The 18415-nt window shown below is 41.3% G+C and overlaps 1 protein-coding gene across 1 annotated transcript in view; it reads right to left on the bottom strand.

Moving 5' to 3' along the window:
- Positions 1 to 375: 375 nt before the first annotated feature.
- Positions 376 to 18415, bottom strand: part of LOC142143438 (cytochrome P450 2K4-like) — a 181540-nt gene continuing 163500 nt past the window's right edge. Inside the window, exons 9-10 of the mRNA XM_075201280.1 lie at positions 10832 to 10973; positions 376 to 951 (exon numbers count right to left, since the gene is read on the bottom strand). Of these exons, the coding sequence (XP_075057381.1) occupies positions 773 to 951; positions 10832 to 10973 (321 nt within the window). The 3' untranslated portion in view covers positions 376 to 772. The remainder of the gene's footprint in view (positions 952 to 10831; positions 10974 to 18415) is intronic.

Here is an 18415-nt window from a genome sequence, read left to right as displayed (position 1 = left end):
TACAGTGTCAGAATCTGACATTTCAGACTCACATATAGTACTCATGGACAACCTTAGACTTTACTCAGGATTCTGTGAACGCCCAATTTGTTCTTCAGCCTCACTGTTCTTTGCATGCACTGATATAACTGTTTTGGAGGTGACATACCAACACTAAGGGGTAAATGTATTAACCTCCGGATTCTTGTAAAGGGAAACTTCCCTTTACATGGCAGCGCCGCTTTAAATTTAAGCGCTGAAGATGCCGAACTCGCGGGAGTTCAAGAATCCGGAGGTCAATACATTTACCCCTAAGTGTGAGAAGGTGATACATGGAAAGTTACACAAGATGTATGACTGTGTTGGGCACTTTCTTTTGCAATGGGCATTCTAGTATGTGTGACAGCAGTAGCAGGACCACTAATAGCAAAAAAAAGTGGGCATGTCTTTTCTTACCAATGCAGGTGGTGTATGAAATGTTACTTTTTTTTGTCTATTAATTAGTTCAGATGTCACTGATACTGCCCCTCACACAATTGATTTTAGATTGGAACACTGGATTTTAAAAGCAAGAAAGAATACTTTTTATTCACTCCTAATTAGATACTAATATAATTTTACTACAATAGACACTGATTTCTCCGAACAACTAATCTCTCTATCTACAGTATATAAGCTTAATGCAATGTACACCGTGAATAAACCACTTCTGTCACACTCTATAAAAATCTATACAATGTTGATGTTTGCCCAATATCTGGGTTGTACTTATTTATTTGGCTGATTACATAGACTAGAAACGAGGTGTAGCAGACAACATACAAGGCACCGGGGAGTGGACAAACCCAACTTTGGGGCTAAAATCTAAATCAACTCTGGGAGGTGGATGAAATGTGAATTTTTGCATTAGTCTTGTGAAAATCAGGAAGAGCTCCAATTTAGCCAACTGCTGCCCAGTGCAACTTCTTCTACCTAAGAAAATGATATTAAAAAAGAAAAGATTGTAATAGATTAGAAGAATTTATAGAAACACATTGTCAACAGTATCACATCTTAGTTGAGTATCTATCTTACGTTCATTAATCAAGCGTTATTGTACTATCTACAATTCCATCCAACTCCCTCCTCTTCCCCCCCCCTCCCACTTTCCCGCCTTCCCTTTCTGCCTCTGACTTCGCTACCTTTTTCTCTTCCAAAATTGAAGCCATTAGACAGAACATCTCCTCCTCCTATCACTCTCCCACCACCCTCATTGCTTCACCTCCCTCCATTAACCAGCTGTGGTGCTCCTTCACCCCTACATCAGGTGAAGAAGATCGCTCCCTTATTCTTTCCGCTCCACCCTCTACCTGTCCTCTTGATCCCATCCCCTCTCACCTCCTTCGCTCTCTCTCTCCTACTGCCTGCTCTTACCTCGCACACCTCTTTAACCTATCACTCTCCTCTGGCGTAGTCCCATCCTCATTCAAGCACGCTCATATCTCGCCCTATCTCTCTTCTCCCCTATGCCTCCAAACTACTTGAGCGGATTGTCTGCAGCCGCCTCACCAGTCACCTCTCTGACAACTCCCTCCTTGACCTACTCCAATCCGGCTACCGCCCCCTCCACTCCACCGAAACTGCCCTGGCTAAAGTCACTAATGACCTCCTTTCAGCCAAATCCAAAGGTCAGTTCTCCATACTCATCCTCCTTGACCTATCTGCGGCCTTTGACACCGTGGACCACCCCCTCCTGCTGCAAACTCTTCTCTCTCTTGGCCTTTCTGGTTCTGTCCATACCTGGTTCACCTCATACTTTGCTAACGGCTCCTTCTCTGTATCCACGTCTGGTTCTTCCTCCACCCCCTCCCCTCTCCCTGTAGGAGTTCCCCAGGGCTCTATTCTCAGCCCTCTACTCTTCTCGCTCTATACTTCCTCCCTTGGTGCTCTCATCTCCTCATTTGGTCTTCAGTATCACCTTTATGCTTATGATAATCAGCTCTATATCTCGTCTCCCGTTCTTTCCTCCTCCCTCCTCTCTCGTGTGACTGACTGCCTCTCAGCTATCTCCTCCTGGATGTCCTCACGTTTTCTTAAAATTAACATCTCAAAAACTGAGCTCATTGTTTTTCCCCAGCCCAGACTCTCATCCCACCATGACCTCTCTATCGTTGTCAATAACTCCACTATCTCCTCTGTCACCCAACTCCGCTGCCTGGGTGTCACTCTTGACTCCTCTCTCTCTTTTGCCCCCCACATTCAATCCCTCACCCAAGCCTGTCGCTTCCAACTCTGTAACATTGCCCGCATCCGTCCCTTTCTCTCTCAGGATGCCACCAAAACTATCATCCACGCTTTCATCATCTCCTGCCTCGATTACTGCAACCTTCTCCTTACTGGCCTCCCCCATTTCCACCTTGCCCCCCTCCGCACTATAATCAACGAGGCTGCAAGACTCATCTTCCTCTCACGCTGCTCCTCCTCCGCCTATCCACTTTGTCTCACCTTACACTGGCTCCCCTTCCCGTACAGAATCCTTTTTAAACTCCTTACCACCACTTACAAGGCTCTCTCCCAGTCTACTGCCCCTTATATCTCTAACCTCCTCTTCATTCACACTCCTGCCCGCTCCCTGCGCTCGGCCAATGATCGCTGCCTCTCCTCCACACTGATAACCTCTTCCTACTCTCGAATCCAAAACTTCTCCCGTGCTGCCCCCCTTCACTGGAACGACCTCCCTCGCTCCATCCGTCTCCCTCCCAATCTGTGCTCCTTCAAACGGGCACTTAAAACTCACCTGTTCCTTAAGGCCTACCAACCTTCCATTTAACCTCTCATCTCTTCTGCTCATCCTCCCTTGACCCCTCTTCTCTCTCCCCTTTGATTCACTGGCTCCCTTTTGTGCCTGACTTTGTTTACCCTCCCTTAGGATGTAAGTTCGAATGAGCAGGACCCTCTTCCCTCCAGTCTCCATACCTGTTCTTCTACTCCGTCTCTACTGTATCTGCCCTCCCGGAGTTTCTGAAGTACTGGTACTGTGTGTTTATTGTTCTGTACTGTTCTACCCTGTATAGTCTACTGTATAGTCTACTGTTAGTACTGTGTGCGGCGCTGCGGAAACCTTGTGGCGCCCTACAAATAAACGATAATAATAATAATAATAATAATAATAATAATAATAATAATAATAATTATCTATAGGGTTGCTAATTCCACTCTGTAATTAATTACCTAAACCAAATATAGGCAATCTGTGTCCATTCAGTTCTTGAGGAATTCCTAGTCCTAGCATGTCATGGCTTGGACTTGGACTTCTAGTTCCACAACAGCTGAATGGCTACATGTTACTACATCCGGTTAAGGCAGCACATACTGGGACTTTTATTTTCACAGCAATAGGGGGTTCATATCTTCTTTTAATCTATGATAGTAGGAAACGACAATAGAACAAACTGCAATGGAGAAGTATAACCATAATGCAAAGGATAGATTATCAATTGATAGCTCTTCACCTGAGCATGAATAATAAATGCAATTCTGGAACACTGTAAGAATTAATTTTGCATTACATTGTTCAATCTATAGTAGAAAATATATCAAATTAGAGATTATCTCAAGAGATGCAATTTCCCTATGCTTTCAGAATTGGATAAGGAGATGCTAGACCGACCTTTAACTATACAGGAACTAAAAGAAGCCATTACTTCCACATCAACTGGTAAAAGTCCAGGGCCAGATGGATTCACTACTAGCTACTATAAGATGTTCGGCCAGGTGTTAAAGTTATTAAGTTATTAAGTTGTTAAGTCAGGCTTCTCCTGACAGTTCCCCAAAGCACACATTACAATTATTCCTAAAGTTGGAAAAGACCCCTCCCTGTGCTCCAGTTATCCTCTGATATCCCTATTAAAGGTAGATTTTGCGAAAATGACGGCAAACCACCTGATGTTAGGAACAGCAGGTAACTGCTGTTTTGTTTTTGGCTGCTGCTGTGTTGTTTTCAGCCTGAGTGTGATCACCTGAACTCCTCTCACCTGCAGCTCTATCTGACACATGCCCTGATTAGCAACTACTGGTTTAAATACCTGTCAGCTTCACTCTGCCTTTGCTTGTTATAGCGTTCACATGCTTGCTTCTCCGTGCTCCTGGTTCTGTGATTTGTCTGCCAGTTTCCTGATTGATACCCGTTATGATCTCTGCCTGGATAGCGACCTTGCTTGTGACCCTGACCTCTGCCTGAATACTGACCTTGCTTATTTGCTCGTAATCTTGACCTCTGCCTGAATAATGACCTTGCTTGTTTGCTCGTGGCCCTGACCACTGCCTGGATTCTGACTCTGCCTTTTCGTCTGAGAGATTTGCTCCCTGCAGCAGGATTGTGGTGCCAGCTATTTGCTCCATCAGACTCACCTGTGTCTGCAGTGTTTCACAGTACAGATTTACTGCTCCATCTTGCTCCGGCATTTTCCCTGACTCTGTGCTGCTCTCTAGCTCCATCCTACACAGGCCTCAGCTGGTACTACACCATCCTCTACTCAACACTGCCAATCTGTAATATGGGTGGAGGTTGGTACTGCATCCTGTTACTACTCAGTGTTCCTGCTTTATCTGATCCAGGAGTATCTCTGCTCAGCATCCCACTGTCTAGTCCTCTGTGGTGCCTACCTACTGGAGTTGAGTTATCACTACTCGAGAATAAGTCCTGGGGACAACCGAGTACCGGTGAACATATCTGGTTCTTTGGGAAAGGGGTTGCTATAGGTGAATCTCTTGTCAACAACAGGTTCTGATAACTCAACTCGTAGGGTGATTCATGACACCTGAAAACCCTCCTACCGGACCTAATACATAGCGACCAAGTAGGTTTTGTCTCAGGCCGTGAGGCACGAGATAACACCACCAAGATTATTGACTTGATGCACCACATAAAAGGAGTTCTTTCTCCTACCCTATTGTTATCCACTGACACTGAGAAGGCCTTTGACAAGGTGGACTGGCAATTCCTACAAAATGTGCTGGAGCACATAGGACTGAGTCCAATTTGTCTTCATAGAATTCTTTCCCTCTAAAAAAACCCAACTGCACGTATTAAGATTAATGGCTCTCTCTCTGACCCATTTTCCATTTACAATGGCACAGGTCAGGGATGCCCATTGCCCCCATTGATTTTTGTCCTATATATGGAGGCACTTGTCTGGTCGATTAGAAAAATTCCTGATATTTCTGGGGTAAGGGTGGGGATGACAGAGCACAAATTGTCACTCTTCGCAGATGACCTATTAGCGACAATGACCAATCCCTTAATCTCACTACCCAATTTAATGCTTGAGTTTGAAACACTGTCCAATTTGGGACACGGTCCAAATTTAAAATCAACTAAACCTGAACCTCTCCATCCCATGCGGAAGGTCTTAAAAACTCATTCCCCTTCACCTCGCATCCCTCTTGAATTAAATACCTGGGAGTACTGCTATCTGAAGACTCTCCATTTTATGCAAAATTTATTTTGTCGCATTGATCCCCAAATTTTGAGCAGACTTCGGCTGCTGGCGGTCTCTGGGCTTCTCATGGCTAGGGAGAATATTATCAAAATAATTATTGTTCCAAAGATCTTATACCTTCTCCAAACCCTCCCAATACATATTTCTTTCCGATCCTACTTAGATCTACAAACAATGATATGCAAATTTGTTTGGGCTGGTAAGCCACCTAGGTTTTGCCATGACATTTTATATAGGTGGAAGACTCAGGGGGGCTTTCAGCTCCCTCACTTTGCTAAATATTATCAGACGGTACTTCTAAACATGTTGATGGAGTGGACTAGAACGAAACCCTTTAAGTAGTGAATTCATATTGAAGAACATGCAATGGGGGTCTCCACAACTATATTTCCCTGGTTTGCCAAACTCGCACACACTTCACATCCCACAGTTGGGCCCACTCTTCAATGCCGTTGGTACAGATGCCCTTCTCAACTTAGCAAAATGCACCCGGATTATTTCGCGGTCGTGTTAGAGATGTGGTTCTGGACCAGGAACCACCTTTCACATATGGTGGTCCTGCCCTGTGATAGCGACATTTTGTAGTAAGGTGAAAACTGTTACAGAGAAGATTTTAGGCACCTCGACCCCAGATGGACCAGACTTATGGTTATTTAGTATCTCAAATATACCAATTTCTCAATACAAAAAATCCTTAATTCGACATCTATTTAATGCCGCCTTAGCAGTTGTCCAATTCCACTGGCGGTCTTCTGTACCGCCTGACATATGGGAGTGGTTTAGACGGATTGACCTTTATTGGCTTATGGAGGACATATACTTCTCCATCCAAAAGGGGGTCACTGAAGATGCAGCAATATGGCTACGATGGCTTGAATTGAAAGAATCCAGTCTTACCACTCTCTTATCGACTCGGGTTAACTATTCTCAGTTGAGATCTCAATGTTGATAGATGCTTATCCTAGAGGTCACGTTACATGTAAACCCTGTGGACACGCTCTCTTTTATCTGGGCTTTATACACCTCGAGGAGTTACCCCCCTCCCCTATCCACTCTTACCTCCCTTCTCTTTAACTTTTCTTTGTCTTCTGTTATGTCTGTCATTACATCTTTATATAATTGTTCTGTATTGTATATATATTTACTGTGGCTTACATTATAAATCTTATCTGTGACTCTAAGTTTGAAACATGCCTTACTTGTTACCTGTACTTCATGTTTGTTCTAATTTTGAAGATTTAATAAAATCAAATTACACAAAAATAAAGTAAACATTCTGTGATGTGATCTGGCTCCTAGTTTCGAATAAGGTTACACTGTAAAAAGGGGCCAACCCTTTAAGGTTTGTTACCTAATAGTTTATAAGTGAAATGTTATTTCCTATATTATTTCATGTACTAATGAAGCAGTATTTATTAGACTGAAAATGCATTTATAAGATTTTACAAGCAGATACATTTCTGTCACAGTTTTTAAAATATAACTTACAACAAATATAACCATCAATTTCAGCATTTAGTTGCAGAATCTGATAAATTTATATGAGTCCGATAATCAGCTGAACCCATAGGCTCATTTCCAGTGAGATGTCGATTAGGATAAAAAATACATTTGATACCTTACAGTGACCACTAATCCACCTGCTGGAGAGAATCTGAGTATTTGCCAAGGCTTATTTAAATGACAAAACCATATTTGATAAGACCTGTGATGACCACATGCAAAATGTGGTGCTGGTGAAGGGGAAATCCAAGAGGCATGGCTAAGTCAATGTCAAAGAATGTCAAAGAATATCTGATGGCAAAGTAAGAACTACATTACCTAGGGCAATGTGTGGAGTGGATGGGTTAGACCAGAACAAGAGAAGGTAGAAGCATTCTGGCACTGGCCCTGGCTAATGACACAGAGACAGGTATTAGCATTCTTAGAGACTGCAAGATACTAGAGATGATTTGTTCCTGATATTAGCACTGTAGCAAAGCTCCTGATAGACCTCTGTAATAAACAGCACCTCAAAGTAGTGGAGTGGACACCCACTTGTGAGTTGACATTACAAATGTTGAAAAGGGCCCTCACACGTGATAAAGTGTTGGGGGTGTAAAAGTATAATAAGGAATGTACAAAACTGATGCATCCAAGTACAGCCTTGGAGCAGTACTCAGCCAGGAGAGTCCTGACAGACAGAGGCACCCAGATCATGTTGAACCGAGAAGCGGCTTATGCCACTATTGAAAAGGAGGGTTTGAAAAGTGTTTGAGCTATGAATAAACTTGAGCCCTAATTGTATGGCTAGATTTTCACCGTGGTGACTGAAAACAACCCTTTAAAATGGATACAGCACATCTTGGGGAATATTGCAATTAATTAGATAAAGGAATTCAGTTAAATGAGCCTCTAAATACCATTACTATTAAGATTCTACTTGATCCTCTGAGACGCTTTTCATTGCATTTCTGTGTTACTGTGCCAAACAAATTGAAATAGATACTTTAATCCTTTGGCTGTCCTACATTGCACCCAACTCCCTGAGTAAGCGGTCTGCCAGCGGGATGTAGTCGAATTGTCTGCATTCATAATGTCAACATTCAAAATGTCTACACCATAATTACAAAATGTCTACACTGCTATAATGTAGACCACCAAAATGTGTACATGTTTATAATGTCTACACATTTGAAATGTCAACATACCATAATAATAATAATTTATACATGCAAAATGGCAACATCTTAAATGTTGACACAACATTGTGGACACGACCATAATGTCTACACATTTAAAATATCGAAATACATAATGTCTATACACGCAAATCCTCAGACATAATGTCTACACTGTTGTAACCAATAAATAACAGCTTAACCAACCCTAGTGCTGCCAGTCTTTTGCCGGTAATAGCAAAAGCGGGGGGGGGGGGGGGGCAAAAGCGGCTGTTCTCCCTGCATTAACTATTACTAGTACTAGGCCTAAGCTGTGGCGCTTTTAGTGTCAGTACAGTCATATATATATATATAGACACTAAGAGCTCATTTGCGCCTGGCGCTCTTAGGAGCTAGTATTGCGTTGGGTATGAGTTTTCATTTTGCTAAGTCAAGGATCACAGGAAAATGATGCCTGCATCTAGGTGAGAAATATTTTCAGGGGGGGGTTATTTAAAATAAAATACATTTTATACTTGTGTCTGTTTTGTTTACATTTTCCTTGGTGTGCTACAGGTCCCAGCAGGCCCTGGGTGTCAGAGCTTGCCCAAATACTTAATGGCAGCCTGGGCATGCTGGGACTCCCTAGTGCACCTGGGACAAAATGGATTAATACTTTTAATAAATTAAAATTACCCCACACCCACCGCCCCAGGGGTGTGAGAAGAGCCTTAGTGCTCTCAGCACGGAGCTAGTTAAACCTAGGGAGGAGCCTGCATTTGATTTTTTTTGTGGACCCGATCTCCCTAGGGAATCCAGTCCTGTGAATTATGGCAGGGGCACCCCATGTTGTGGGTTTCCTCGCTATAGTGCTACCAGCCCAAGCTGGCAAATCCTAGTGCTGGTAAAACTAAAAATCGGTGGGACCCCTCACTTTTCGTCTCCTTGTTTTTGCTAGTACCACCCTAAGCTGGCAGCACTAGGGTTGGTTAAGCTGCTTGGGGGAAAGCCCTTTTTTATACAATTATTTATTTGTCAGCATTACAACACTGTAGACATTATGGGACAGTTGCAATTATTTTAATACTATAATAATTTTTTCCCACAGAAGTAACGCTCGTTTTTGCTGCCACCCGATAGAGGTGTTACTTTTTACTGTATTAACAGTAAAAAAGCTTCTTAGGCACATCGCAGACAATTGAAACCGTACCTATGACCAAGATTTTGCACATGTAGACATTATGTATGCCGACATTTTAAATGTGTAGACATTATGGTCGTGTTTACAGTGTCATGTGTCAGCACTTTAGATGTTGATATTTTTCATGTGTAGACATTATGAACATGTAGACGTCTTGTTGGTCAACATTCTAACAGTGTAGAAGTTATGATACATTGTCAGTAAAGGTGTACATATATATATATATATATACACACACAAGTTAACCCGTGCATGATACTCATGCATTCTAGTCAAATCAAGCTACTTAAGGTGTTCTTGTCATGCATTTGGGCCTAGCCCAGGCCTCCTCAGGGGAAGAGCGTTACTTCCCGACGAAAGTGCCCTTTTTTAACGTGGTTTTGTCCACATGTCACCACCTCATTATTTTTCTCCATCACGTCATCCTTCATCTTCATCGCCACATCCTTCATCAAGCTACTTAAGGTGTTAAAAACTCCCCACTGTCACCCCCGGCAACCACCAACCACTCCCAACTGTCACTTTCTCCTTCAAGAAATATATAGGTCAGTGTATAACTCTGCCCAGCAGGTGGCGCTGCAGCTTGGGTTTTTTTTTTCCACACACGCCACTAGGCATTTATCTAGTAGATATATATATATATATCTATATATATATATAAATGCTTAGTGGCGTCTGTGTGTAGAAAAAAAAAACCAAGTTGCAGCGCCACCTGCTGGGCAGAGTTATACACTGACCTACTAATTTCTTAGTGTGTGTGGGAAAAAAATTCAAAAAGGGCTGAAATTTGGTAGGGCTCAAACTCATTTTCGTGAGGTAATTTTACCTCATGAACACACATGTGTAGAGGCGTGTGTTAGTGTGTGTGTGTGTGTGTGTGTGTGTGGAAAAAACTATTTTCTCAGAGAGGGCTCATCCAATTGACCTGAAATTTGGTATTCTGACATTATTTGACAAAAAAATTAGAATAGTCAAGTCAGTTAACTTCCATCATCCCCCCTTCCCCCCGTGGGAGGGGTAGTAAAGGCTAAATTTACGAGTTGAGGGGTCAAACTCATTTTCGTGAGGTAACTTTTCCTCATGAAAACACATTAAAAAGGGCGCTTGCGTCGGGAAGTAACGATCTTCCCCTGAGGAGGCCTGGGCTGGGCCCAAATGCATGACAAGAAACTTTTTAAGACCTTAAGTATCTTGATTTGACTAGAATGCATGAGTATCATGCACGGGTTAACTTGTATATGTATATATATATATATATATATATATATATATATATATATATATATATATGTATATATATTACTTATATTGAACACTAGTTTATAAAAATTAGTTTAGCATGTGTTGATGTTTATCTAATTTGCCATTTTCCCTCACTGGCATACATTTTAACTTACATGATTAAGTCATGACTTACAATGGTGTCACTTGTTTTAGAACATGACTGCCAACTAGATTACTCTTAAGTCATCTTACATTCATATTTGGGCTGAGTATTTTCTTGGAAAATGTCTGTTGTGTTGCATACATACCTGCAGAAAATGGAATATATGCTTTATTCATTACAAAATTTCCTTCCGAGTCAAGAAAATGCTGAGGGTAAAACTCCTCTGGTTTTTCAAAATAGTCTTTATCTTGCAATACAGTTGGCAGTAGTGGAATAATGAAAGTTCCCTGAAAAACACAATTCACATTTGAATGAAATTCCTATAGCATGAAATTGAATCTACCCTTAAAGTTAACAGCCATCCAAATATCAACCCTTGTTCTATGCAATGTCACTCAATGTCTATTTCAATAAAAATAATATCACTATCATCAGATATACAGATGAATATAGTAATATAGAAATTTAAACATGCTTTCAATAAACCCATGTCTATCCTGGCAATACATCATACACAAAAACAAAAATGCAAATAAAAAGATTGCATGAGTCAATTAGTCCTAAACTGACAGTCTATGTTTCTAGGATTGGATGAGATTATCTTTTTTCTTTTCCTTTCTTGGCTTTTTCAGTTATTAGACTACAAATACAAACTGTGGAATAAGGGCAAATACTTCTTTAACCAAATGGATTACTTTTTTTTTTTTTTTAACTGAAATAAAGTTTATTGAATTTTCTAAGATAATTGCAAAGAATACAAAAAAAAGAAATAGGGAAAGGGGTACATAGTGGGGACGAAACGCAACAATATGTCATAAAACTAGGGATGTGCACCGGCCACTTTTGGTGTCTCGTGTTTTGGATTCGGATTTGCTTGAGGTTTTGGGTTCGGATTTGTTTCGCAAAACACCTGACGAAAGGTTTTGGTTCGGATTTAAGGTTTTGGATTCGGATTTATTTTGAAAAAAACATAAAAAGTGTTAAAAACAAGTTTTTGGGTTTATTTTCACTCCTACGCTATTATTAACCTCAATAACATTCAATAACAATCATTTCCACTAATTTCCAGTCTATTCTGAACACCTCACAATATTGTTTTTAGTCAAAAACGTTTCACCGAGGTAGCTTTCTGGACTGCGTAGTGCAGTGGTCCCGGTACACAATTTGGTACCGGGGCCACAATACCTCCGCCTTCAAATGGTCTGAATTCCCCTGCACAGCTGCCTGCTCCTACATCCTCTGCAGCATATACAGGGTGTAGTTCGAGCGTGTCAATACCTCTTGTTTTTGACAATGACAGGTCATTTTCATTAATTTATGATTTGGCAGCAACAGTCAACGTTGTTTAATATCTGATACACCTCTATCTGGACTGCATAGTGGAGTGGCCCTGGTACCCAATTTGGTACTGGGTCCACAATATCTCTTCCAACTTTCAAGTGTAGTGTTTATAATTTATAAAAAACTACAGTAGTTATAGCACGTCAATAACTCTTGTTTTAGACGACCATGGTACTGAGCATTCATCATTGAGATCCCATCAAGTATGTGAAAGACAGACAGGGTCGAAGTGTTATTTGTTGACTTTGTTAAAAAAAAAACTGTCCCTGTTGCAAATATTCGTGCAATGAAGAGTGACTTTTTCATTTAAAGGCTCAAGCTTTCAAGTGTAGTGTTTATAACTTATAAAGACTACAGTAGTTCTAGCACATCAATACCTCTTGTTTTTGATTATTTTACTTTTGGTTTAATTTGTTGAATTTGTTTTAATTTTGTTTTACTTTGTGCTCATGGCAAACGACTGTTGAATGGTCACATAATGGCAAAAAAAGAGTTGCAAGATGAAATTTTCCTTGGGCTCTCCCACCCACCCTTATGTTGTTGAAATAGGACATGCACACTTTTTGCTACTTTTTGAGAACTTGGGCTTTTTGGATTTTACATGCCCTGTACTAGGAGATTGGGCATCGGTCTTGCCAGACGACGTTGATGGCATTTCATCGTCTATGTCATGACTAGTGGCAGCAGCTTCAGCATTAGGAGGAAGTGGGTCTTGATCTTTCCCTACTTTATCCTCCAAATTTTTGTTTTCCATTATATGTAGCACAAGAGAGCGTACCCCTAAGCCACACACACTCGGCAAAGCCTTTAAAAATTATATGCGGCACAGGAGAGTACCACTGGACTTATACTGCTGAATCAGTGAACTTTGTAATATAGCAGTACCACTGGACTTATACTGCTGAATCAGTGAACTTTGTAATATAGCAGTACCAATGGACTTATACTGCAAAATCTGTGAACTTTGTAATATAGCAGTACCACTGGACTTATACTGCTGAATCAGTGAACTTTGTAATATAGCAGTACCACTGGAATTATACTGCTGAATCAGTGAACTTTGTAATATAGCAGTACCAATGGACTTATACTGCAGAATCAGTGAACTTTGTAATATAGCAGTACGAATGGACTTATACTGCAGAATCAGTGAACTTTGTAATATAGCTGTACCAATGGACTTATACTGCAGAATCAGTGAACTTTGTAATATAGCAGTACCACTAGACTTATACTGCTGAATGAGTGAACTTTGTAATATAGCAGTACCACTGGAATTATACTGCAGTATCAGTGAACTTTGTAATATAGCAGTACCACTGGACTTATACTGCTGAATCAGTGAACTTTGTAATATAGCAGTACCACTGGAATTATACTGCAGTATCAGTGAACTTTGTAATATAGCAGTACCAATGGACTTATACTGCAGGATTGTTTTTTTTTATTTTTAAAAAAAAAAAAAAAATTATAATTATTTTTTTTTATTTTTTTTATAACTTTTTTAAAAAATTTTTATAACTTGGGAATAATGGGGAAATAACAATGCCCTTAGAAGGACAGAGCACAGGACACAGCACCACTGGACTGAACAGGACACAGCACAGGACCCAGCAGCACCACTGAACTCAGAAGGACAGAGCACAGGACACAGCACCACTGGACTGAGCAGAACACAGCACAGCACAGCACAGCACAGCACAGCACGAGATATAGCAGAACAGAGGACCACCTAACACAACCTCCCTCTACCCTGATCAATGCCCGAGTGAAGATGGCGGTGGCTAGCGAGGAATTTATAGAATACGAGTATCGCGAGATCCGACAGCGGGAATATGACTCAGAGCCTCGGTTTCAGTTTTGCAATTGGCGGGAATACCCGGATCTGTCACGGATCCGGCTCGGATCGGCAACGTTCGGGTGGGCTTGGATTTCAGATATCCGAGCCCGCTCATCTCTACATAAAACACCAGCAATCTAGACATTTATCACTTTGTAGTATTTAGATATAGTTATAGTCAGTAGACTAGTAAAACTAAAGATTGGCACTTTAAACATAAGTCACTTTAACTTTACAATACGGAGAATAGTCCATTCCATCCTTGTACTTAGGCCCAAAAGCAAATATTTCTTAGATCAAGGCACGAGACACTGAGTCGGAGATATCCAGCCTATGGGGGTGGATTACTTTTTTAATTAAAACTGTTTTATTGAATATAAGCAATAAAAGGAATAAACAACAAGAAACAGATACAGACTTTTTAGCATTTTCCAAAATATTAAAATACTGGCTTAAGTACTAGACATGGCCTGGGTTTAAATCTTAATGTTATTAAGTTATCAATGAGTTGGATATAACTGGTAACCTTTTAAAAATAATTAGCAGCTTAACAGCTTTTCTAACACACCCATTAAGTGGCTGCCCAGTGTCATTTTGTTTTTTATATTAAATGTCATCCAAATCCATCCCGTAGAATGCCCAAAACAGTCTCCCTGGGTCAAAGTTCTGCCCAGTGTACACCAACGGGAGGTCCGACTGGGATCCCAACCCCCTAAAATCTGGCCAGGATCCAACTGGACCACCTCGCCTTGGATTTATCTCAATCGGTGCAGGGGTGTGCGTATGCAGACTCAGAATAGGCTCCTCAGGTCAAAGTTCTGTCCAGCATACACCAACAGACGATCTGACCAAGACCCTATCCCCCCTAAAACCTGTGCAGAATCCAACTGGACCACCTCATCTTGACTTCATCCCAATCAGTGCCCTAATGCAGGCTTAGAACAGGCTCCCAAGGTCAAAGATCTGACCAGCACACACCAACTGGAGGTCTGACAGGACCCTAACCCCCCTAATACCTGGTTAGGATCCAACTTTACCACTTCGCGTTGGTTTCATCCGAATCGGTGCCCAGTGTCCAAATGCAGCCTCAGATCAGGCTCTTGGGTCAAAGTTCTGCACAGCGCACACCAATGGATGGCCTGACTGGGACCCTAACACCTGGCCAGGATCAAACTGGATCACCTCACATTTGTTTCATCCCAATCGATGCAGGGGTGCCCAAATGCAAAACCAGACAGACAAACAAACAGACCAATGATTTTTATGTATAAGATATTATAAAATGTAGAAATAATAAGACAAACAGGTAAATATTAATAAAAAAATGGAAGAGGAAAGCAAATAAAGGAGGAGAGAAGATTAGGAGGGGTATTGGCTGGAGTGGAGTTCCACTCCAGCCAATCTAATGAGTGTGAACCTTGTGGAACTCTCAGTACTACTGCCAGTTGTGATCAGTGCAGAAAACAAGAACCTTTTCCTTGGAATCCACATGCTCGTTACCAGGGCCTGATTAAGGGTTCTGGCCGCCCTAGGCTAATACGGCCGCAACGCCCCCCCCTCCCCAAATATATAAGTGTATAGGAACACTCCTGAATATGAATGTTCAGGCGTATTCTCCAGCATTCAAATTTAGATAGGTTGTGCCATTGTCTCTTACCTGTTCTTGCTCTTCTCTCTTGCAACTTTGTTATCCTCTTGCTGGTTCTGGAAAGTTGGCGTCCTGTTTTTAAAATGCAAAAATTTATCATAATGCAAAATCTTAACAAACCCTGAATGATTAGGCCCTTTAGTTAAAACAAAACACTCCATTATGGCAAGCTAAAAGTACCCCATTGTACAGGCATATATAAGCAATATCTGAATATTTGTGGTCAATCAAATACAAACCTCTACCAGTCCCATCTAACTAATATTTAGTATTCTAGTGATCGCTGAGACCACAGAGAGCATCCATGTAACCGCCACACAATCATGAGATCATGCCCCCCAAAGCTGCTCTATTTTTTAAATACCCCCCCGCAGCCATTTTCCTTAACCCCCCCCCCCCCGCAGCCATTTTCCTTAACCCCTGCTGCAGCCATTTTCTTTAACCCCCCCTGCACCTATTTTCCTTACCTCCACTCTGTAGATATCCCCCCGTCACATCAAAACTCCCCCAGTCACATATATCAGCCCCCCTCCTCTGCCCTCCTTCACACATATAAACCTCTCTCCCTCCCTATAGATTTTCATGGCAGCCCCCCCCCTCCCACCCTATAGATTTCTATGATAGTCCCCCCTCTCCCACCCTATAGATATGCATGGCAGTCTCCCCTCTCCCACCCTATAGATATACATGGCAGTCCCCCCCTTTCCCTCCCTATAGATATGCTGGCAGTCCCCACCTTTCCCTCTCTGTAGATATGCATGGCAGTCCCCCCTTCACTTACCTGTAGTTGAGTTGTGCTGGCCAGCGTCGCTCCTCAGATCAGCAGACAAGAAGTGTCCTGTCTGCTGCACAGCAACAGGCAGCCTAGCGATTGGCTGCTTGTTGCTGCCTTGATAAAGCCACTAGCGAAACGCGCGTCGGCGGACGCCGCGTTCACTGCTCGTGTTTATATAATCAATTTCTTTAAATAATATGATCTACAAATCCGTTCAGCCAGTTTTCAGATTTCAAATCTATTAGCTTAAACACGCTGCCTCCGTTAGGAATATATAGTTCTCCACCAGTCACGCTGTTCATACTAGTGAGAATTCTTATTTAGCTATGCCCATTGTTAGTTGTTATGCCCACAACAAAGGGGACTAAACATATGTAAATAAGCATGGAGGGCTAGATCAGCGATCAATATACCTATGCCGATCATTAGGAAGGAGAGTATGTGTATATACAAACAAGAATTAATTACTTAGTGTGGTTTGTAATTGAGTGATTTAGACCCACCTACGTTTTTTCATCTGGAGATTAAATAGATCTGAACAGTGCTGCCGGATTTTTACCCAGAATCCATTTGTTGGATAAACACATGCAAATTAGTTTGGCAGACTAATCTTATGTCTGCTTAATGACCCATTGATACTTATGCTGCTTATGTAAATACGAACAGCTAACAGGTTTCCTCTTAACTTACTGCAGTAATATTCATTATTGTCTAAATTCATCTTAATAAATATGGTGATTAGAGGACGATATACCACTGCTATATAAGGGTTTCACATGTACATATGATTACCTTGATTAACAATTATATATACTATCAAGTGTGAAATTGCATGTATCATATGCCGCTTATGTATCATGAATAAACAGCATTTAGCTTCCTTCTAGCTCATAAGGAGTTATTGAAATTTACCTGTGGAGGATTTATTATAATGGATGACATAATTAAAAGATGATATATCCCTAATATATGAGTATTTCAATTAAAATAATATTGATTACATGACATGTATTTATGGCCAAATATATGGTACTAAATGTTATTGTGAGCAGTTTATTTCCTTTTTCATTTGCATTCCACATACATTTTTTAATATTTCGCTAATGTTTTTATGTAAGTTTACCCAATAAAGATATATTTAACAGTATTTCTCAGGTATCCCCTGGTCCATTTGAGTGCCCCTTAGGATCATCTCTTTTTCTCTTTTCTTTGAACTGTGATGTCTTTCCCGTAGAGTTATATTTACTCACAAATACTTGGATGCCACCAGGAATTAAACTCAGTATTTGTAAAAGCTTATAATCAGAAACTGGTAGCTTAGTGATAGGAGTTAAAGAGTGGTAACTCAAAGCAAAGGATAACCAGGGCCAAGCCAGGGGTCAATGGTCAGAGGCAAGCAAAGAAGGTAGTACAGGCTGAAATGTCAGTGTTGGAAGCAGACAGGGATAGTCCAGGAAAGCAAGCCAGAAGGGGGCCACCAGCTAACAATCTGAGTTCAAGAACTAGGCTCAGGGTTACAACAGGTATTCAGGTATAGTATACAGCACAAGGAACAGGTTCAGCAATGCAGAGCAAAGAGGCTATAACCTGCATGGGTGCTAAACCCTCCCTGTTTTTTAAACACAAGAGAGTCAATCAGAGGTGATGCCATAAGGTATGCCCCTAAGCCAGTACAGGTAGATGTGATCAAGTAATACACTTGCGTGCCCGGCTATTATCAATAGCCGGGGCGGGATAGAGCAATTCATCCCAGACACCTATTAAACAGCTGGAAAGTGAGAACCTGAAGTGATGTCCCGGCAGCCTGGGCAACAGCCGGGATGCAGAAGCTGCAAGGTACTCAAGCCATCGCGTAACAGTGAGGTTACAGGGCTGGAAATTTTTACCAAGAGATCATTGGCAAACAGAGCCTACTTGTATTCATGTTCTTCTACGCTAAACCCAGATATGTTGGGGTTAGCTCTAAAGGATCTTGCAAGAGTCTCCATGCAGATGAAAAGGAGTAATGTTGACAGAGGTCAGACCTGTCTAATGACATTCTTAATGTAAAATGGTTAGGATATTTTCTACTTGTGTATAGCAGTAGAGCCTACAAATTACATTAAGTAGTGTCTCTGTCAGTAAG

This window comes from Mixophyes fleayi, chromosome 3 (assembly GCF_038048845.1).
Source record: "Mixophyes fleayi isolate aMixFle1 chromosome 3, aMixFle1.hap1, whole genome shotgun sequence".
Classification (NCBI taxonomy): Eukaryota; Metazoa; Chordata; class Amphibia; order Anura; family Limnodynastidae; genus Mixophyes; species Mixophyes fleayi.
Note: the sequence above shows the minus strand (reverse complement) of the source record. Positions and strands in the feature narration are given on the sequence as shown.